At 36.4% G+C, this 24007-nt stretch overlaps 1 protein-coding gene across 1 annotated transcript in view; it reads left to right on the top strand.

Moving 5' to 3' along the window:
* Positions 1–24007, top strand: part of ME1 (malic enzyme 1) — a gene marked incomplete at its 5' end in the record, with an annotated part of 151168 nt that overhangs the window by 48552 nt on the left and 78609 nt on the right. Inside the window, 2 exon segments of the mRNA XM_014585872.1 lie at positions 5150–5311; positions 15816–15919. Of these exon segments, the coding sequence (XP_014441358.1) occupies positions 5150–5311; positions 15816–15919 (266 nt within the window).

Raw genomic sequence — 24007 nt, 5'->3', positions numbered from 1 at the left:
TCCATTCTCTTCCTGGGATTATGGACATGCACTCACACACGCCAGCGTAATTTTCAAGCTGTTAGGGCCAGGACTTGAACTGCAGTTGGTTGTGTGGGAGTTCAGTGCCTTAATCAGTGGCCACTTGCTGGTCCCCAAAGGTAATCAATTTTAGATAAATTCAGTTATAATGTAAGTGTCACATTCATTCATTCAGAGGAGAATGCAATTTATAGAAGGCTGGAATCATTGAGAACACTTTTCTTGCAAAGTTAAAATTTAAAAGTAACTTTTGACGTTTACAAAGAGAAGATACTATCCTAAAAAGGGAACATAGGAATGTTGGTATCAAATTCAGGAAGAGAATGATGTGTTCTTAGTAAAGAAACTGACTGGCTTGACGAAAGCTGTATATTAATATTGGAATGTAGTGAAATGGGGATTGGTTAAGTAGAAAATTAACATATTATAAAAGGTCTTGAAATTCAGAATGAGGGCTGACCCTTATAGCTTAGCAGTTAAGAGAACCAGATCTTGCACGGCCTACGATAGTTCAAATTCTGGCTCTTATGTTTGAAAAACACATCAGCAGTGTGTGTGTGTGTGTGTGTGTGTGTGTGTATGTGTATGAGAGAGAGAGAGATTCCGAAATTTGAAATGGGAAGGAGGGGTGGAAGAAAAAGGATTGTGATGTAACCACACCCCATTGATGTGGTTATATATTTCTCTTTTCACCTCTGGTGAGTATACGTACCCTTGGGCTATTGAAAAAATAAGAAATTTGAGAGACCAGCAGATGGTGCAATGGTTACATCACTAGCCACCCATATAGCCAAACCATGGCTGGAGTTCTGGACCCAGTGACTTAAAACTTACTCCAGGCACATGTGCACGCATGACCAAAATCCTGAGAGGAGAGTGGAGGAGAAAGGATTATGGCATGGCCATCCTCCGGGGGGGGGGGTGGTGGTGGTGATTTCTCACTTTCTGTCTCTCTGTCCTTCTGGTGAGTACACATGCTCTATAGCAAAAATCTCTCTTAAAAAATCAGAATAAATTCAGAAAGAGGGATTTTTTTTTTTAAATTTGCTAGAGGGTGCATATGCTCACCAGAAAGAGAAAGAGATAAAGTGAGAAAGTGCCCCCTATGGAAGATGATCACACTGCAATTGCTTCTTCTCCACTTTTTTCCCTCCTTCTGGAATTTTGGGCATGCATACACATATGCCCAGTATGTTTTTCAAGATGCTGGGTCAAGGACCAGCATCTGCCTTAACCATCACATCACCAGCTGGCTCAGATAAACGATTTTTGACGTTAAAAAGAATGTCGTATTTAAACGAGGAAATAACTTCATATATTAACAGTGGAGGAAAGTTCAATGGGACAGAGATTTAGGATGATTTTGAGAGACCTGGTAGAAGCAAGGTTCTGCATCCAGGTAGACTGCAAGAGAGGATGAGCCCTGGGGAAAGAGAAGGGATAAAGACAGGACGACATGCAGAATGCTTTGGTGTGCTCATGGAAACTTGTATATTCCACACAGGGAGGTCATATTCATATCATTTATACAGATAATAAATGTGTATGTGTGTATGTGTGCGTATATGTGTATATATACATATGTATAAATACACATATAAATATATACATATATATGTATCTTTAATGACTGAAACACAGACATCATTGATAGAATTGTTGATTTCTTACTGAAATTAATCCTGCTGTTATGACTTGATTATTGTACAGAAAATCTCCCAACTGTTTATTTTTCTTAAGCAGGAAATAAAGTAGATAAGAATAAAAGTAAAGGAGTGTTAATTTCCTGGTAAACTTGTACATACAACAAACTTTAATTTCCTAGAAATCTTTTGATGGGGTTGTCAGGTGGTGTGGTGGTTAAAGGCACTGGATCCCCCATGGCTGACTGTGGTTCCAGTCCTGAACCTATTGGCTTGCTTTTTCACTTTCCCTTTCTCTGTCTCTCTGTCTCTCTCTCTGGTCAAATAAAAAATAATGACAAATGGAATTAAATAAATGAATGAATAATTCTTTTTTTAAAAAGAAATCTATGAAATGCTCTTTAATGTTGAAATATTTGTGAGTTAATGCTACAAATGTACGTTTGTAATAAGGCATAAACTGAGCTAAAATATCAAATGCCTCAAGACATTATAAAAACTTCTCAAACAACCACCCCTGTATAAATGTCCATTTATATTTATATGATTAAATAATAGCTCTGGATGAGGGAAGAGCTTAAGCAATAAAATATATGAAGTAACAAACAAAAAGAATGCCTTTCTTTGACTTTATGGTCAAGATAAGACGGGAACCAGCAGTTAGCCTAATGGCTATGTCGCTGGACTCCCACGTAGTCGACCGCGGTTCGTGTCCCAGACCCGGTGGCTTAAAACTCACGCCGGGCGCGTGTGCGTGCGTGCCCAAGATCCCGAGAGGAGAATGGAGGAGAAGGGATTGCGGCCTGACCATCCCCCCTGGGGGGTGATTTCTCGCTTTCTGTCTCTGTGTCTCTCTCTGTCTGTCTGGCAAGCGCACGCGCCTTACAGTGAAAATCTCTCCAAAAAAAAAAAAAAAAGATAAGAAAAAAAACCTCTCTCTAAAAAAATCAAAATTTGGTGTAATATGGAGGTGCTGTAGAAGCAATGAGAGACCAAGCAGTAGCACAGTGGTAATGCCGCTGGACCCAGTGGAGTTAACATACCTGAATTTTGGTGCTTTGATATCAACCAGATAGATCAGTGTAATCATATTATTTCAGTTTTCTGATCTTTAGTTTTCTAATCTATAAAATAAGAGGATGTGGACTGAATATACTCTAGATTAGCTTTTACTTCTAAAATGTTGTGATTCTATACATTAGGTCTCTTGATAATAATAACTGTCAATTAAAAAGAATTTTTTAATGGCACAGATTCTTGCATTTTGAGCTTATTCCAGAATTTTCTAGAATTTGTAATGTACCAGCTACTGTGGTAAGTTTTTTTAATCTCATAATTCCATGTTATGGAACCTTAGATTCATTTAAATGACTAATACTGATTGCTTACTATGTGCCAAAGCTGTGCTGGAATCTGACCACAGGTTCAGATCCATTTAGCTACCCTGAAAAGTACATTTATTATTCTCAGTTTTTTAAATAATGGAGAGTGCATACATGCACAAAAGAAAGGAAGGACAGAGAGAGAAAGAAAGGAGGACCCTCGACAGGGACTTATCACACTTTGCTCATCTTTCTCCAGCTCTAAGATCCTGGGCACCTATGTGTGGATCTGGCATGTATTCATACTGACCCAGGGATCTGAACCCATGGTCATCCACATAGTTTAGAGCCTAGAAGGGCACTAGCGGAACCACTGATTCACTGTGGCTGGACCTCTTATTCCCTTTTCACAAAGGAGGAATAGAACTTAAATTTATTGCTTTATCCAAGGCCAACTAACTAAAAATCTCACAAGGTTCCATGGATATGCTAGGTGTAGCAGTTTGCAGAATGTCTCATATATTACAATTCATAAGATTAGTTAAATTCATGTAATCCTGAAATCACAGTATAAAGATGTCTGATACATTAACTTAAATAATGATATAAAATCATGTAGAGTAAAATCTCTACATGATCAAAATATAATCTTCATTGATATTCAAACAGAATTCATTAAATCTAGTGGAAGATTATCAAGCAAGAGAAGTCACAGGCCATATTAGGTGTGTTTCAAAGGTAGTAGACATTATCAAGTGGTTATAGGAGTTAAAGAGGATGGATCAAATATTGCTGTGAAAATAGGATGGTGCCAGGTTATATAGAGATTAGAGCATTTCAGCGCAGAGGTATAACTTCCTCAGTCTACTCAGCAATTATGCAATACTTAATTATGAGCATTCCTGTAATATTGGGTGGTTAGAAAAGTCATGACATATTTTTTCTGCTTTTCTGTGCAAAAGTGTGTCATGACTTTTCTGACAACCCAAGAATACTCATAGCAGCCCTGAGTTTCACCTTGGTTCTCAATTACTTATTTTTTTAAAAAATTTATTTGTTTATATACTTATTTCTTCCTTGAGTGAGAGAAAGAGAGAGACAAAGACAATGTTCACAACAGGGTCCTGACATCTCAATCCATCCCCAACCACAGCCAGCCTAGATCATGGACGCGTAAGTGCCTGCATACTCAGGGAGGTCTGTAGACATGAACCGGTAACCTCTCTGTGTATCACTCTCACAGAGAATTATGTTTTACCATTGTGCTACTGTCTGATCCTAGTCCCCAGTTCTCAAACTCTTTCTGTCCTGTACTTTTCCCACTTCCTTGATTGAAAGACTAGGTAATTTGGGTTGTTCAAATCCTTTCTTTCTTTTCTTTTCTTTTCTTTTATTTTTTGAGAGAGAGATATTTTTGCTTTAGGATGTGTGCACTTGCTGGAGAGGCAGACAGAAAGTGAGAAGTCATCCCTCTAGGGGGGATGGCCACGCCACAATCTCTTCTCCTCCGTTCTCCTCTTGGGATTTTGGCCGCAAGTGCACATGTGTCCGGTGTGTGTTTTAAGCTGCTGGGTCCAGGACTTAAACCATGGTTGACTATGTGTGAGTCCAGCGACGTAACCATCACGCCATCTGCTGGTCCCAGGTTATTTGAATGTTTATGTGCATACCCTGTTTTTTTTTTCCCAATAACCTAAGAATATATATATTTTAAATGTATAAAATATATAAGTTGCCTTTATTTCTTCTCCACATTTTCCACAATTATAAAATCTTTTCCAAGTATATTCAGTTTATGTTTATTAACAATTTAATATTTCATTACATGAATATTAACTTCACAAATAGACACTAGAGGGAACCAGCAGATGGCATGATAGTTCAGGTACTGGCCTTGGAGTCCTGGAGCTTTGAGACTTGAAAGTCATTCTGGGTGCCCATGCATTTGGGGTGCAAAATCCTGAGAGGAGAATGGAGGAGAAGAGATTGTTGTGTGGCCACCCCTCCCTGGAGGCGTGGGTGTGATTCCTAACTTTTCCTCTTACTGTCCCTATCTGGCAAGCAATAAACCCCATGGCAAAAACCTACCAAAAAAAAGTAGGCACCAGAAATCATGCCTTGGGATTTACAGAAATCTGTTAATATATTTTCTTTTTGTTCTAGGCTGTTGTGGTGACTGATGGAGAACGTATTCTTGGCCTGGGAGACCTTGGCTGTAATGGAATGGGCATCCCTGTGGGTAAATTGGCTTTATATACAGCTTGCGGAGGGATGAATCCTCAAGAATGTCTGCCAGTCACTCTGGATGTGGGAACAGAAAATAAGGTAAACAATTTAAGCCTGTTAGCTATGTACCTGAAAAAATGGCACCAAGGGCTGGCCCCATAGCCTAGTAGTTAAAGGAGACAGATTACACATGGGTGGCTGCAATTTGAGACCTGGTCTGTGCATGTGCATGCATGCCCCAAATCCCTACAGGATGAAGAAATGGAGAATAAAAGATCACACTGTGAGAATGTCATGTTAGGAGATATTTTCTTCCTCTCTCTCTCTTTCTCTCTCTCTCACTCTCTCAGTCTGTCTCCTTATTGTCTCTGGTGAGTGCACATGTCTCTGGCAATTAAAAAGAATTATTTTTAATGGCACTGATTCTTGCATTTTGAGCTTATTCCATGAGCTCCCTCAAATTCATTCTTTTGTGTCTGGTTCTCCCTCTCTACTCAGATCTGCCCCTTAATTCCTACAAGAAAATTATTCTTTCTCTTCTCCTTTATTCTTCTCTATAATGTGATTAATATTTTATAAACTTTCTTAGTGTTTTATGATGTTTCTATATATAAGTATTTCTACTATTATTCTATATGGAATATACATTTTTAAAAAAATAATAATTTACTTTTATTTATTTATTCATTCATTTTAATTTGACCAGAGAGAGAGAGACAGACAGAGAGAGAGAGAGAGAAAGAGAAAGTGAGAAAGCAAGCCACCAGGTCTGGGACTTGAACTGTGGGAGTATCCAGCGCCTTAACCGCCATGTGGGAGTATCCAGAGCCTTGACCACCATGCCACCTGCTGGTCCCCTATACATTTTACTTTAAGATATCATAATTTCTTTTTTAAATTTAAATTATTTAAATTTTTATAGGAAACAATCTGATAGTATTTATTAAATCTAATCAATTTGAAATCATCTTGTTCTAAAAATCTATACTGAATCTGAGGTAGATGATTTGGAGTTTAGAAAATTTTTTCAATGCCAAAACCCACTAATTTATCCATTAGCTATGTCAAGCTTAATAGTTACATATTAGAGATATTACTTTCAAATACAGTACCCTGTAATAACGACTATTCTCTTTTTCATTGTTGGGACAGTACTAGCCTATGCAGTAAGACAAAATAGTAATTGGGATATTGCTGATTGTCAAGAAAAGACCAAAAAAAATCACTTTTTACAGGTAGTGTGTTTATCTATTGATGAAACCCAAAAAAAGTAACCAAAAAAACACTACTGTGACCTAATTAGAGTGCTCAGTAAAGTGGCTGCTAATAAAATGAATTATGGTCTATAATTTCAACAACTTTTCTATGTATTAGTGATGATCAGCACAAAAAATCATTTTACTCTTTTTATAGAAATTGTTTATTATTTATCTATTTTCCTTGTATAAGTGACCAGTGTCTAGGCTTGCTATTGACTAAAAATAATGTTAGTAATATTTTTGTGTTCTTGTATTCTTTCCATGCTTATCTATATATTATTAGATCTTAAAGAATTGCTTTGTATATTGCATGTATATTTGTTTGTTATGACTGTTGTAATAAAGTACCGTAGACTAGATGACTTAAACAACAGAAATTTATTTTTCATAATTCTGGAAGGTTTATCCAAGATCAAGGTGTGTTGGTAGAGCTGCTTTTCTTCTTTTATTTGTAAATGGTCATCTTCTCATATCTTCATATAGTCTTTCTATGTGTATCTCTTTTCTAATTTCTTCTTAAAGGACATTAGTCATACTGGATTAGGTCCTCTAATAACCTCATTGAACTTAATAACTCTTTAAAGATCTTGTCTACAAATACAGTTAAATACTAAAGTATTAAGGATTAGGGCTTCTACATATGAATTTTGTGGAGGACACAAGTTAGCACTTAATACATGGACAGTCTTCAATAACTTGTGGACAGTGTAAGTAGGAAAGCATTGTGTCTGCATAGTTATTCTTTGTTCAGTAATCTACTACTCCAGATTTCAGTATTTTTCTCTCTAGTTTTATGTTTAGTTTGTCCTCTAGTTGATATATATGGTGTATCTAGATTTAGAATTCTAATTGGAACTTGTACTTAGCGCTTTCCTAGTTAGAGGAATTTCCCTTGTATTCCAGAACATACTCTTCATCTTTGGCATGAGGCAGTTATGTAGGAGAGTAACTGAATGAAAGAAAATCCTGATAGATTTTTCTTTCATATATGCCTGCTATATATTTTCCACTCCCTCCACAGAAGCTAGTATTGGGACTATTATGTAGCCTATATTAGTTTTCTATATCTGTTGTAACAAATTATTACAAATTCAGTGACTTAAAATTAAAAGCAACATAAATGTATTTCCTTATAGTTCTAAGGGTCACAAATTTAACTCAGTTCTTAAAAAATCAAAATCATAAGACTTCTCCACAGGGCAGTATTCCGTTTCTTTGCCGATTCAAGCTCCTAGACTGTCATTCATGATTCATAGCTCCAGTTATTTTCAAAGCCAGCAAAGTAGCAGCATCTTTCTAACCGTGCTTTCATTTGACATCTTTGACTTCAGCCAGAAATGTTTTTCACTTTAAAGGATTAATCCTTAATCATATTTGCAAAGTCTGTTTGGCCCATCAGGTAAAATATTCACAGGATCTGGCGTTGGGGTGTCAAGATCTTTGGGTGTGTTGAGGGATATTTGGTCTACACACAGTCTCACATCTCCCTCAGCTTTTCTTCACTTGTAGCCTTTAATTCTTTCATGCTGCTTGCCATATCACGTAAGTGTTTGTGCATTGGAATAAGTACCAATCATAAGTAGCAAAGCCAGTGGAGAAAAGAAAATATGTCAACTCCAAAGGTTTTAATTTGGAGTGTCAAGGTGTTTTGAGTTTCTGGTGGTCTCCTTTTACCTTAGCCTCTTTAAATTGGAAGATGATAATGGATTTTATGAAGAATTTCTTTATCTGTTTTCTGAGATACTACACCAATACCTTGGGAAAGAGAATGGTACCTCTCTTCAGTTAGATTTTATGTGTGCTGTAACTAGCAGGAACTCTGAAATTTGTGATGTATTTTAGAAATACCCAGTATATGAACCAATACAGAAAAATTATACAAGGTAGGAACTTTGCAACAAATATTAATATAATTTTTTAAATTATTAATTTTAATTAAGTTTTAAAATTTAATTAAAAATTTTTATTATTATTTTTTAATTTGCTGTAGGGCATGTGCACTCATGAGAGAGAGAAAGTAAGACAGCAAGCTACCAGGTCCAGGATTTGAAATGCATTTGGCTGTGGGAGTCCAGAACTTTAACCACCACATGCCACCTGCTGACCTTGAGAATAGTTTTATTTTAACTTAATATAAGTTTGAAACAAGTGGCTCCCAGGATGTGTTCCAATGATCAGTGACTTCAAAATTACCAGAGCATGTGTTAAAAAATGCAAAATCCCCCAGTCCAGCTGGAGTGAGATAGTGATAGTGCACCACTTCACACTGATTGGGAGCATATGGAAGGTTAGAATTTGTTTCCCAGATTAATCTGAACATGCTGATTGTACATATGTGCAAATGAGCCTGGCCTGTCAAGAAGGGTTGGGGGAGGATGGTGATATGAGACCCCGAAGAGGGTACTTGCTGCTTTCTCTCCTTCTCTTCCTCTCCCTTTTAGTCTCTGTCTCCCCCTATGTCTCTCATGAATGAAATAAACTAAAAGAAAATTAAGTTTAAAGAAATAACATACAATCCTGCACCCCACTTAGGACATATTGAGAGTCAAAATTACATTTTGAGTATTTTTACTTATGGTATTTTAAAAATAATTATACAAGTTCATATGCATGCTGACATTTTGAGAAGTGTTTTATTTTAGTAATTTTTTTAGAGAGATTTTTGCTATAGGGCACATTTGTAAACTATGCCTTAGATAAGGGACTGACAACCAGAATACACAGGGAACTCAAGTGACTTACCTGAAAAAAAATGACCTATCCAATTAAAAGATGAGAAAATGAGCTGAATAAACAACTCTCTAAGGGACACATATGAATGGCCAAAGAAATATGAAAAATTGCTCAACATTCCTCATCATAAGGGAGATGCAGATTAAAACCACAATAAGATAGCACCTATCCCCTGTCAGAATGGCAAAGATTAAAAAAAAAAAAAAATGAGTAGTACTGGTGGAGCTGTGGTGAAAAGGAAACTCTCCTATAGTGTTGGTGGGAATGTATATTAGTCTAGCCACTGTGGAGAACAGTATGGAGGCTCCTCAAAGATCTGCAAACAGAACTACCATATAACTCAGCAATTCCACTCCTGGATATCTACCCAAAGGACAGGAAAATGCTCAATTGGAATAGTGCTTGCAAATCTTTGTTTATTGTGGCATTATTCACAATTGCTAAGACATAGAACCAACCAAAATGTCCATGAACAGATGAATGGATTGAAAAAATGTGGCACATATACTCTGTGGAATACTACTGGGCCATAAAAAAAAAGACACTGGCTTTTGATAGAAAGTGGACAAATATGAAAGATTTACTACTGACTAAAGCAAGACAGGATATGAAAGAGAAAGAGAAATATTGTATATCTCCACTTACTATATACTGACAGACCGCACTCTATGGTGGAAATGGAAAGATTAGAGGACATAAAAGCATGGAAAATGGTTACAGATACTAGATACTGTGTGGGAAAAGGATGGAAGAAGGGGGAGAGTGTGAGGAAAGATATTAAGGAGAAAAATTGAGAGGAAAAACATTTATGGGACATAGAAACGTATTATTATCTATTGATGATAACATGTATAGTATCCCCAACTGTACTGGTGTTAAGTGTACTCATATTGAGAGAATTTACTTTACAAGCTAAGTGATGAATATTATTTGAACGTATAAAAGAAATTAAAATAAAATTTAAAGAAGAAAAAAAAGTCCCTCAAAGTGCTAATGGTGAGTAGTTCTGAGTGGGTAGAGATTATTGCTATTTTTTGTTTTAAATTTTAATTTTCAAGGGCTGGCAGGTGGCATGGTGGTTAAGGGCACTGGACTTCTACAGGCTGTCAGCATTTTGAGTTCTGGACCTGGCAGCTTGCCTTCTCACTTTCCCTCTCTCTCTCTTTCTCTCTTTCTCTCATGCTGTCCCTCTCTAGTTAAATTAAAATAAATAAATAAGTAAATAAAAAGTTGAATAAAATAATTTAAATTTTTTCAGTGTTTTCAAACATTTATGATAGGGAAATACTGCTTTTGTATGAGGAAAAATAAAATAATTTAAAAATTAGTAAAAAAAAAAAAAATATATATATACTGTTTTTTTTGAGAGGATTTTGCTATAGGGCGTATGCGCTCACCAGAAAGACAGAGAGACAGAGAGATAGAAAGCAAGAAATCACCCCCCCAGAGGGATGGCCATGTCGCAATTCCTTCTGCTCCATTCTCCTCTTGGGATCTTGGGCATGCATGCACATGTGCCCAGCATGAGTTTAAGCCACTGGGTCCGGTACTTGAACCATGGTCGGCTACATGGGAGTTCAGCGACATAGCCATTACACTAACTGCTGGTCCCAAATATATTTTAAATCTCAGAAACTTCAGATTAGAAAGGTAGAAATTTTAGAGATAAGAACAGTGTTGATAATAATTACTCTTGGCTTCTAAGAAATGTTTCACATGTAAATTCCAAATGACCCAGAATTGAGATAAGTGTTTACAAGTGAAGTGATTAATATACTTATCAATACATACTGTTCTTATCGCCTCTTTTGAGCTCTCTTATGTTAATGCTTTGTTATTTACTCTTCTTTCGCCTGATCTTTTTTCTTCTCTCTGCTAAGTCTTCATTAGTCTCAGTGACACCACGTGCACTTAGCTTGAAACCTAGTGCTGAAGTAAGTCTAACTTTTTCAAAGTTCTTATTTAATACTATGTGATTGATTTATTCAACAACAAAGATCCACTGAGCCACGGAAGTATTTACACTAGGCCACAGAAGTATTTTAATTTTTTTAAGGTTTTATTTATTACTTTGAGGGGGAACAGTACCCCCAGCACACCATGCTCCACCCTTAGTCTCCTCAGCTGATCTGGACTATGGACACACTCGTGTGCATGCTCAGGGTGTTTCTAGGTCATAAACCCAGGACCTTTCCCATGTGGGTTCAGCTGTGCCATCACTGTGCCACCACCTGGTGACCCAGAAGTTTTTAATCCAGTGAATTAATGTCATTTCTGTGTCAGGATAATTGGTTTTTGGAAACACTGAGTAATCTTGTTAAATTGCTTTTCATAGATATTAATTTTCTTGTCAGCCAAATCTCCAAGAATGAACTCATTATTGAAAGTTTAATTATCGTAATTTTCTTAATTAAAATTATATTTTAAAAAGCAGAATTTTTGACAAGAGCATTATTATGGTTGGAAGAATTTTATAACTTTCTGATTTAATTTAAAAGTTCTATTGTGTTCATAAACTTCGTAATTGACTCTGTGTTGTAGTCTGATTTCTTTGTGTTGTATACTTTAATTATTAGTCTGGGAAAGAATGGAAGGAAAGATAAAGGGAAATGTGACAGATTTTCTCAATTGTTTTCTTTTTCTAATTCACATTTTAGAAATCCAAATATATTCCAGACATGGAGAAAGTATTTTAATTCTGGCAACCGTTAGTAGCACATTGGCACTTCAACTTCAGCTGCTCAGAAGCCTGCCAATGGAGTGTTTAAAGTTTTTATGCCTTAAAGAACAGCTGGGCTTTACAATAGCATTGGGTTTCATATTTCATCTGAACTACATTTGTATGATTTAACATTTTAAGTTCTAGCTAGCCAGAAAACGTTAACTTACTGTGCAGTACATTATAAGTAAGATGTATTGGCCAAACTAAGACACTCACATGGGAAGAAGGTGCTGTTAATAATGACACTAGGACAATGGGTATATTATTTCTGTTGGCTTTAGGTAAAACCCTACTTAATATGATTCAAATAGTTTAACCTTATTAACAGCCTTACTACACTTGCCAAACAAACAAACAAGCAAACAAAAACTCATCTATAACAAGCCATCACCAAACTCAATGGCTTAAAACAATTAGTTTCATTAATATTTACCATAGGTTAGCAATTTGGACTAGGATGACTAGGAAGGCTGGGATGTCTGGGACAACTAGCCTTACTCCATGTAGGTTGCCATTCTTCACAAATGGTTCACATGTAAAAAATGCTCATTTCTATCCTAGGATTCCAAAAGTTTTATATCAGTAAGACCAAAGTTCAAGATCTGTCATTTATCAATAAATTAGTTCTAGATACAAATAGGGCTTCTTAGGTTTTACTCCCTGGCGTGGCTTTTTTTACATGTTTCCACCAATTGTGCAGTGGTAAGGCAGAGATAGAATAACCACAATCAGCATTCCCATTCAAAGTTAGAGGAATAAAAATCATGTGGTTCTGCCTGGTCCATAGCAATTTGGGATTCCCAACGGACACATTGCCAGGCCACCTATTTGGGTAGTAAGAAATATTTTTTGAATAAGGTCCAGTTCTGTTCCTCAGAGTGATTCTGTTGTTCATTGTTAGACTTTTGATTCTGCCCTGAGCTATCTTTTCTTTTCTATGAAAAATGGTTTGTTTTCGCAGTTAACTTTGTCAGTCTGCTTCCTGCCTCTGGAAATTGGAGACCCAGAGAAATATTTACATTTTTAAGTGTCTCTGTCCTAATTAATCCAAGTTAGTACCCCTTAAAAACTCTTTAGGCTTTCTATGTATCAGATTAAACTCTACTCCATTAGACAAAGTCCCCATTTACAATTTTTTTCAAAACAGATCTTTCTGCCTTGATTGGCATGTTAGAATGCTATATGGACCAGTTCTTTTGTGTAGCTGAGGTGGTCTGTTAGGCTGCATTTTAAATCACTCAGGTTTATAAAAATAGTCATCATAACTACACATTTAATTTGATCTTTAACTGTAGACCATAATCTACTTTGGAAATCTGTTACCAGCAAGTACTGTGTTCACTATATTCCCTTGAAATTTTGCTTACAGACTGACATTTCCTTCTTTAGCCCTTCTCTATTTTACACCTTATCATACAGCATTAGAAGCTGGTTTAATGCTCTGCCTGGAAATCTTTTTAGCAGAGTCATACATCGTTAGGTAGAACAATGACAGTTTAGAACCTATGACATTCTAAGTAGATTTTTCTCTATGCCAATTTATTGATAGTTTGGTCAATTGTTTCACTATGATGTCTTGACTTTTTTTTCCCCCGATGGCTTGACTTTTTTTTTCCCCCATGACCTACAAAACCAGCTTAAGTCTTTTTAAATTTATTTTTATTTTTATTTTTTTGAGAGGTTTTCGCTATAGGGCACGTGTGCTCACCAGACAGACAGAGACAGACAGAGAGACAGAAAGCGAGAAATCACATCCCAGAGGGGATGGCCACGCCACAATCCCTTCTCCTCCATTCTCCTCTTGGGATCTTGGGCACATACGCACACGCGCCCGGCGTGAGTTTTAAGCCACCAGGTCCGGAACGTGAACCGTGGTCGACTACGTGGGAGTCCAGCAACATAGTCATTACGCTAACTGCTGGTTCCCAGCCAGCTTAAGTCTTTTAAAATTTCTTTCAGCAGTATGCTTATTTCCACCCAAGGATTCCAAATTAAAAAGCCTTTTACATGTTTATGCTTTGTGAAATATGTTCCTATGCATTTCATATTGTGAAATACTGTTATAAAAGAAGCTATGTATTTTAGTTCATTTCAACTATGCATGATGAATGTAGAGAGATACATTTGATTTGTATATATAGTATATACATGTTAAATTCCCATATATTTTCTAGTTTTTTTTTTTTTAAATAAGATGCCTTAGTATTGTCTAGTGATTATAGTTAAAAAAAAAAAAACAATGTTTCTTCCTTTTCTGTTCTCTACTCCTTTGTTTGTCTTAGAAAAAGGAAGCTTAGGAACAGCCTGTGGTAAAGTGGTTAAGGCTGCTTAATCCCACATGGCTGATTGTATGATTCAAGTCCTACACCTGGAGGCTTGAAAAACACACAAGTTGCGTGTACATGCATGGCCAAGATCCCAAGAAGACAATGAAGGGAATGCAGTGTGGCCTTGCCCACTCATGGGTGCTTTCTTACTTTCTCTCTGTGTCTCTCTCTGGTGTACCTTATAGCAAAATTAAAACCAAAAAAAGAAAGAACGTTTATGGTTGAACAGTGGTAATGAGGGGAACTATCTTTGCCTTGCTCCCTCTCTTAAGGGGATGGCATTCAGTTTTTTAAATTATGATGTTAGCCGTGGGTTTTTCACAGATATTCTTTATTGGATTGAGGAAGTTCCTTTCATTTACTATGTATAAATTACACCTCACTTAAAAACTGTCTTAGTAAAAAGACCCAGCCTAGTGACATAGACAGTTGCAAACTGAAGTGCAATGCTGGAGGCTACATGGCCAAATGGGTTCAGATCCCTCTGTTGGACTGAAAACACACTGGACAAAGGCATGAATGCCCAAGACCCTGAAGGGCCAGAAGGCCAGGGAAGAGAGGTTGCAGCATAATGGGATCCTGTTGAGAGTGCTTCTTTCTGAATTTTTCTCTTTTCTGCCTTTCTATCATAAATAAAATTGATTTAATGAAAAATAATATCACATTATTACATATTATATGTACATATTTAGTACATATTATATGTACATATTTAGTACATATTCTTTGTACTAAACTTGAACAAAACAGTGCTGGCTCAGATATATCAGTTTAAGAAACAGCTTAATCTGGGACCAGCAGGTGGCATAATGGTTACATTACTGTACTCTCACATAATTGACTGTGGTTCAAGTCGTGGACCCAGTGGCTTAAAACTCATGATGGGTGCATGTGTGTGTGTGCCCAAAATCCCAAGAGGAGAATGGAAGAGAAGGGATTGCAGCATGGCCATCCCCCTGGGGGGTGATTTCTTGCTTTCTGTTTCTCTGTCTCTTGGTGAGTGCATGTGCCCTATGGCAATAATCTTTCTCTCTAAAATAAAAAATAAAAAGAAATAACCTGTTTAAAATTTTAAAAGTTTAAGAAAAATGGAGTAAAACTTTTAAAATGTCTTTTTAAAGTCAATTATCATATTTAAGTATAACCAAAATGTTACTTGAAGACTATGCTTTTAGAAATGGAAAATAAATCCAAAAAAGAGAATATGACCTCTCTGCTCCCTGAGGTACTTCAAAACTCAATATGATTTTTTTTGTGTAATAAACTTTATGTGTAAAATTTTAATTGAGCTTTTCTTATTAGTACCACTGAACAATTACTTTTCTTTCCTGTATAATAACCCAGAATGTTTTTAACATTTAGTAATTATTTTTCTTATTTGACATATAAATACTGTAAATATATTCCATATAACATTAAATAATAACTCTGTACATTAATTTTAAATCAATATGACATGATTTTATTTTTGTTTCTGTGGTTTCTATAGATGAGGAAACAGGCTCAGAAAGTAAATGTTTTATTTATAATTATTTCTAATTTTTGGTAACTTTTTTTTATAGGAGTTACTTAAAGACCCACTGTATATTGGACTACGGCAGAGAAGAGTAAGAGGTCCAGAATATGATGATTTTTTGGATGAATTCATGGAGGCAGTTTCATCCAAGTATGTATAATTTTTATTTTATTTATATTTGAATTGAATTTCTAAAATCTAAAAGTACCATAATAAATAATAATATAATAAACTGTTAAAAATTCTAAGTTTGGGGAACCAGCAGTTAACATAATGGCTATGTCGCTGGACTCCCACGTAGTCGACCGTGGTTCGCGTCCCAGACCCAGTGGCTTAAAACTCACGCTGGGCGTGTGTGCATGCGTGCCCAAGATCCTGAGGGGAGAATGGAGGAGAAGGGATTGCGACATGACCATCCCCCCTGGGGGGTGATTTCTCTCTTTCTGTCTCTCTGTCTCTCTCTGTCTGTCTGGCGAGCGCACACGCCCTATAGCGAAAACCTCTCCAAAAAAAAGAAAAAAAGAAAAAAAATTCTAAGTTTGATGCCATATGGTTCAATAATTAAATAACTGAATTCATAATATGTATACATGTATTATTTGTCTATTCATCTGTCTCTCTCTCCCCCTCTTCATAACTGTTAGTGTCCAAATGATAATGTCATGTGTCTGTCTCAGGAAAGGTTATTTCTGTTGCTAGTCCTGAAGATACATGTTTGACAGGAATCTTTAGGACCTATGACAGTTGAACTACATGATTATGGTGAATGAGCACTGGCTAGTAGCTATCTGAGCAAATTTATGTTTATTAGTAATCTACTTTTTATTTTCCTAGCTGCTTATAAAATCTACTCTTTCATCATCTTCATGACTGGGTTCATATCTGACCCTTTCATGGTATGAAAAATAGAGGAAGAGATGGGGGTTGAACATGAGTTGGGATGATCCTCGGGGCCAAAATGGAGCCAGAAGCAGGGCATCCACTCAGAATCCATAAATCTCTGATTAAATCTATAGAATTTGATTAAAATGCAATACTATATTTTCAGCTATTCTAGTTAGCATTTCATAGTGAGCCAAATCCTACTGTAAAATTTTCTGTTTTTCCCTCCAAAAAAGGATTTCCACTATAATTTAGTAATATATTGTAAGAGAATTTTTTCATACTGATAGTCATCCCCTTTGTTACTAGATAGTCACAGAAACCAGGGACTATTTAAAAACATATATATTGCTTTGGTTTTTCTTAGAAATAAACTCATCATTAGGATCAACTGTAACTAGAAATGTACTTCTGGTTTCTTTTTATTATACTGTTTTAAAGAAGTTGCATTCAATAACAGATAGCACTTTCATCAACTTGCACGAAATTTAGAATATATTGGATTTCTCAGTAGTAAAGTGTTAGTGCAGAGTATGGACTACTTTTTAAAAGCAGTGCTCATTTATTTATTTATTTATTTACTTTTAAATTTGATTAAGCTGTACTTATAGAAATAATCAATAAACTACAATTTTGAAGTTTGTGTAATGCAGTTAATTTCTAGTAGTTTTTCACATTTAATTTTAAATGCCTTTTAAGACTCTTACGTAAGGTTTTGAAATTATCTATTACATTAATCAAGGGATTATATAGGTAGTACTATGAGGCCATATAAAAGAAAAGTAAATGAAGTTTCCAACATATTTTGTTTTACTGTATAGTTATAGATCTGAAGTCTATTTAAATAAGACAGTTTCAACATATTTAAAAGAAGCTGGTAAACAAATTAGGAGTACTTAGGTGCTGATGAAATGAAGAGAGAAGAAATTATTGTTTATAATCAATGAAAATATTTCTGGGGAAAAAAAGAGATACGAGATCATTTTGAATGTTCTGTATCTATCCAGAATAAGAAGAACTATTGTTGTTTTTAAAAATACATTTAATTGAGGGGTTACATAAGATCATTGATAAAGAAATTGGGATTGATGAGAGTCAATAATCATTGTAAATGTAGAGTGTGCCTCCAAACCAGGCATTGCATTTCTGGGCTCTTCCTTGAGAAAAATGCCAAAGATTATAAAAATACTTCCTGGTATGGCACTGCTTTGAGAAGTTGTCTGAAAGTGAAATATAGTGCTACCCAATTAAATTGGGATATAGTCCTGAAAATAAACTCAAGATTATTTAAAGAGAAAACATAGTTTAAAGTCACTGTGGGAAATGATGATTGTAGGTTTTCCAGGGATTAGACTCCGAAATGGAATTTATTAAGGAACATCCTTAGTATTAAGCACTTTGGAAAGAAAGGGACAGAAGTAGGAGATTAAGGGAAAATTGTATTGCAACATAGAAGCGATAGCTATATCAATGAGTCATTGAATGTGGGTCACCCTGAGAAAGAGCATACGTTATGCTCTATGGTAAAGTGACTCTTTGCAGCCGAAGTAGTTGCTGAAACAGCTTATCACAGCCACTAAAAGCTTCGGATAATTTATTTGAGAACACTCCTGCAAGCCATTTAGATCCTAAGGGAACACTGATTTCTGCCAGTCACCTTCCTCCTCCCCCAGTACTGTGTTGGTTTTCTTATTTACTATCTTGATAGGATTGGGTTGAAGAACTTCAGATCTTTCCTCTTGGCTTTTTTCCACAATAATAGCTCTTACCAAAGAGGCCAAGAACTTGATGATGTGGTACTGGCCAAGTCTGTCCATTCCGATGATACGGTCAGAGTCTGAGGAATCACCCCCAGGTGGTTCTGTGGTTCCCAATGGACCCAGTATAAGCTAGACCTTAACAGGCTCCACTTATTACTGGCCTTCCATATGCTTCTCCTTTCACAAGAGGGAAAAAGAAGTATATAATAGAATGTTGACGCTTCAGGTCTCCAGGTATTACTGTTAATTCTGTGACCAGTAGTCTTCAAAATATTTGGGTATTTTTTTCCTTAGTGCATAGTTACCTAAATAGAGGACTGGAGGTCCCTTTGGAGAAGAATTGAGGAGATTATTATCCTGTATTTTATTACAGTGTTACAAGGTCCTCTCTTCTGGAAATTATATCTCTTTTTCAATCTATGGGTTCTGGTCTAAAAATTAGCTCAAATTCAGAAACTGAGCAAGAGATTGTGATTTCATTGAATCAACTACCCTCAATGTTGTAGTCATTCATATTTTATTTATTTCCATGGTACTTATTGAATGGTAGCCTTCTTAGCTATCTATTGGGTTGTCGGAAAAATCATGATGCATTTTTGCATAGAAAAACATAGAAAAATATGGCATGACTTTTCTGAGAACCTGATCTTTTGCCACTAAGGATGTAACATTCTATTAACTAAATTCGTGGGTCAAATTTAGTTAGCAACACCACTTTTGCCACTCTTTTTTTTTTTTAAGAATTTTTTGCTATAGGGTTCATGTGCTCACCAGAGAGAGACAGAGACAGAAGGAAAAAAATCACCCCCTGGGGAGGATGGCCACGCCAAAGTCCCTTCTCTTCCATTTTCCTCTCAGGATTTTGGACATGCATACACATGTGCCTGGTGTGAATTTCAATCCTCCAGTTAGGGACTTGAACCATGGTAGGCCACGTGGGAGTCCAGCAATGTAAGCATTATGCCATCATCTGCTGGTCCTATTGCCACTCTTAAAACATTTATTCTCATCTGTCTTCTGATGGTTCAGTATCCTTACCTGGTTCTGTTATCCTCATTCACATCAATGAATGTATAATAGTGATACAAGAATGTTTTAAAGTTCATGGAAAATGAATATTACAAAAGAGTTATGCATGGATTTAAATTATTTTTGCACCAAAATAAATGTGTACTTTAAGTCCCTTTTCCCACAAACTTTTTATTATTATACCACAGTGTACATGTGCACGCACAAGAGAGAGGAAAGAGAGAAAGCATCTCCCCATCAGGTCCTGATCACATTTTAACTCTTTCCTTCAATTCTCCATCCTACCAGGATCCTGAGTGTGGTCATGCACACCTGTCATGTAAGCTGCCAGGACTAGGACTTGATCCCTAGTAGGCCATATGGGATCTGGCTTCCTCTGCATAGCTATTAACCACCGTGCTACAAGAGGGTCCATCCACAAACTTTCTAAAATCTCCTCAAATATTGGCCTTCTCTTCTGTCATTCTGGCCTTCAGAGGAGACCACCACTGAACTTCTTGAGAATGTCAGTCCTTCTCACTAGCATATTCCTTATGGCTTTGGTAAAGAGTGTCCCTTTCCTCCTGTATGTCCCAGGTGGGTTATCCTGTGATATAACCCTAGCTATAGGCCTAGGGGTATGTAGGAGAGACAGAGGTAAATGGAGATCAGGGGAACACAGATTGTCTTATGGAAAAGTAGTCACCATCCTCATTTGCCCCAAGAAAGAAGGGGAAAGTCATTTTTGTGAGGTCAGGAAATTCTGGGGAATCTGGATTCAGGATTTTGGAAGACATCACGACATTCCATCCCTATGGCAGGTGTTTTTCCAGCCAGGATCCTGACCTAGAAAATTTGGTTTTCTCAAGAGTTTTGGAGTTTGATTACTCTGATGATGAACCCTGGGTTCTGTTCATCCGCTTTCTCTGCCTAGGAGCTGTAGAATCTGACAGTATCTTTGTATCTGCAAGGGAGGACCTCTGGCTTTCACATTGGCAGTGACTTGCCTCATCCTTTTGTGATTTCTTTCTGTTGTCTTTAACAGTTATTACTTTTTCCTTGTTTCTTAAACATTTGAAATAGTAATATCATTCCAGCTGATGTGTTTTCTTCCACTGGTATAACATCCCAGCCCACCTCTGCTGAGAGTTTGAATACTCGTCCTGTCACTTTGTTCCAGGGGTTTTCTGTGCTTGACCTGCCCTTGCCTCTATCATGCATGCACACGTGCCCTCTGTGGTAGCAGGATCATCACGACCACCCCAGCAGCAAGTGACCAGCTCCAAAGCCTCATCTTCTGAGCTGCTTTCCCTGGCCATTTGTGGTGTTACCATGACAGGTTAGGTTACCTAGGAAGCATGTTCTGAAATGAAGCTTGCTGTTCAGAGGTTTATACAGAGTGGCCTTGACATTAACCATGGTTGGAGAAAGACAGTGGAAGCAAGAATGGGGGGTGGGGGTGGGGGAGGGAGTTGAGCTGTGTTGCAGGCACAGTGACAGTTTTCACTGCCCCTGTGGGGAACTCCAGAACTACAAGTCTCTTCAAAGTTGTCACCAGTTGGGCTCAGGTGGACAGGCCTTTATATTCTGGCATAAATTAGTCACTGGATGTGGGTCATCCTGAAGGAGGGCATAAGTCGTACTGTATGAAGTGGCTCTTGTAGCTGAGACAGTCTCTCAGACAACAATGGGGGATCTGAGTGCATATCACAATGCCTTGGCTATATACCTGAGGCAGACTAGACTATTCAGAGAAGCTACTAAGTTGGTTGTAGTTTTGGTTTGTTTTATATTAAATTCCAGTGGAGGGGTGTGTGTGTGTGTATGCTCATAAGCATGCATGTGCTGAGAGAGAAAAAGAGAATGAGTAAGCTCCCTAACAGACAGCATCCCTCAATGGGGCTTGGTCATGCCAAAATCCTTTCTCTTTCAATGCTCCATCTCCAGGATCCTGGGCACACACAGATGCAACTGGCATGTTTTTCAAGTTGCCAGACTCAGGACTTGAACTTTGGTTGGCTGTGTGGGATCTGGCTTTCTGTGAGCAGCACTTAACCACTCACTGCACTATAGGGCTGGGCCTGGTTGTAGTTTTTGAAGGTCACGTATCAGATTTCAAAGGAGTAAGCTATGTAACCTTGAGATATCATGGCCATATTTACTGTATTTATTTATTAATTAATAAAATGTGCTCTTCCCTAAAGAAGTCATTGGATATTTAAGTTTATGGGCTGTTCACCCCCTCACAGGGTTGCAGTTAGATAGTTTCTCCCCCACTGGACCTCTTCTTAGGCGAGTACCTTTTTCTTGTACTCTCTTAGCATTCTTTCTGCCATTTCTGCTGCAGGTAATTTCATTGCTTTCTGTGCTTTCTTCATTGCTTTCATTGCTTTCTTCCACCCATTCTAATTAGTGCCTGTGGTCTTTATTTATTTACTTTAGATGAATGAGATATTATCTATAACTTAGGTGATTTATTTATAGGCCCTTTGGATTCTCCCTGTCACTTTGATAATTTGTTTCTCTGGTTTTCATAAGAAATTTAATGAAAACATATGATTTTCAGGGATACCATCTGCTATTCTTTTTTCCTGTAGTCCAAAGATGATACAAACCACTTGGAAACACACACACACACACACACACACACACACACACAGAAAGAATGTCTGTCAATATGAGAAAAATTAATAACCATGTTACTGAGTAACATGACTCCAATCAGGTTTAGGCTCAGAATTGTTTTCCATTTTCCTGTCCAAAGAAAGATGAGATTCACACTTTAACTATAGCCATATTTTTCTTAAAAGGCCAATTGTTTCTATTAACGTCTTTCTCTTTTTTAAAAGTAAATGAAAAAGGGTATGAAAGAATTTGAAATCTGTAGATTTGTATTATGTGCATGTAGATATAAATATGTGAACATACATATTTTATAAAAGTTTTAATGTGGACATATACTTAAGTATTTTAATGTTAGATTTGCATCTTTGCCCCCTATCACAGCCCAATCTTAGCGAAGCGGAACTTCTGAATGTGGTTTCCTTCTGAACATGGTTTTTCAAGTCTTTTCTTATTAGATGCTTTTCTGTACCTAATTTTGTTTTATTCTACTTAATCTCACTAATCCAGCTTTCCTTTAATATTGACGTAAATATTTTACACTAGTTTATTTCTGTGTTCATTAGTCTTATGCATGTGTTATTCCATTGTATTCTAATTTCCTTACTAGAACATAAACTGTGTCAGGAAAAAAAATTGTATTATTAAAGGATTGTTTTTTTCTTGACTATCCCATATTATGTTGTATGACATAGTGGTTATAACTACTGTTGAAAACATGACTTAAACTTCTAATCTGACCTTCCTGTAACTACAGTGACATATATGGAGGAAAGATGATTTCCTAATGTAAATTATAGGTACTTACAATTAAAAAAATATAGAAATGACTCTAGCTATACCAAACTAAAGATTTAAGTTTTAATTACATAGATATTTTTATGCTTTGGGTTATAATTTTCTCTAAAGAAGAAAAATATTTTAATAAATTCTTATCACATCCGTTATTTACCTGTTTTTTTCTCTTGTAATCCATAAATGTTGAGATCTGTTATATAAAAATACCCTTTAATAAGTCATCTGAATTTGTTAAAAATAAATTATGCTATCTGACATAGTAGTTATACTTTGAGAATAACCTATAAATCATGCTTCTTTTCTGTGTTTCTCTTGTCTATTCTCTTAACTTTGATTTAGGGAGACATAGCCCTGTTTTTTTTCAAAGTTTGTGTTTTTTATTATTTTCCATCTATATTCCTATATGTAACAAACTACTGAGTCATCAGAAAAGTCATGACTTTTTTTATGTTTTTCTTTGCAAAAATACATCATGATTTTTCTGATGACCCAATAGAAAATAAGAATGAATATATCTGCTCATTGGCAATATAAAAGAAGAATCACTGTATATTTCCTCTATTTTATTTATAGGTTAATCTAAACACAAACAAAAACACTACCAGTAACATTATCTTGTAAATCAAAATAGGATCTTTTCTCATAATCTTCTTTACTTGCCATACTTACATGCATTTAAGAATAAAGGTGAAGCAGGCATGAGCCATACTTGCATGCATTTAAGAATAAAGATGAAGCAGGCATGAACATAGAAAAGCAGTTTAGTTTTTATTGAATTTATTTATTTATTTTTTAAATCACCACAGGGCATGTGTGCTTGTCAGAGAGAGAGGATTTGAGGCATGCATGCACATGTGCCTGGTGTGTTTCAAGCTGCAGAAGCTGGGACTTGAATTGCAGTTGGCCACATGGGATCCAGCTCCCTTATCCACTAGGCTATGGAGCCAGCCATAGTTTTTATTTTAAAAGATTATCTGTGTGATTAATTTGATGAGGAAGTTGTATAACAATATTTGAATGAGGTACATATGATTTCATTCTTGGTGATTAAAAATGCTGTACGGAAAAGAATAAGGAAGTAAAGTTAGAAAGTTGGTTGGGGCTAACGTCAGAAATGAAGGAGCTTTTTTGGCCCAGCCATAGTGGCTCAGGTGGTAGCGTGTCCGTG

Source organism: Tupaia chinensis, unplaced genomic scaffold, assembly GCF_000334495.1.
Source record: "Tupaia chinensis unplaced genomic scaffold, TupChi_1.0 Scaffold000097_1, whole genome shotgun sequence".
NCBI lineage: Eukaryota > Metazoa > Chordata > Mammalia > Scandentia > Tupaiidae > Tupaia > Tupaia belangeri.
This window is presented reverse-complemented; position numbering and strand designations above follow the sequence as displayed.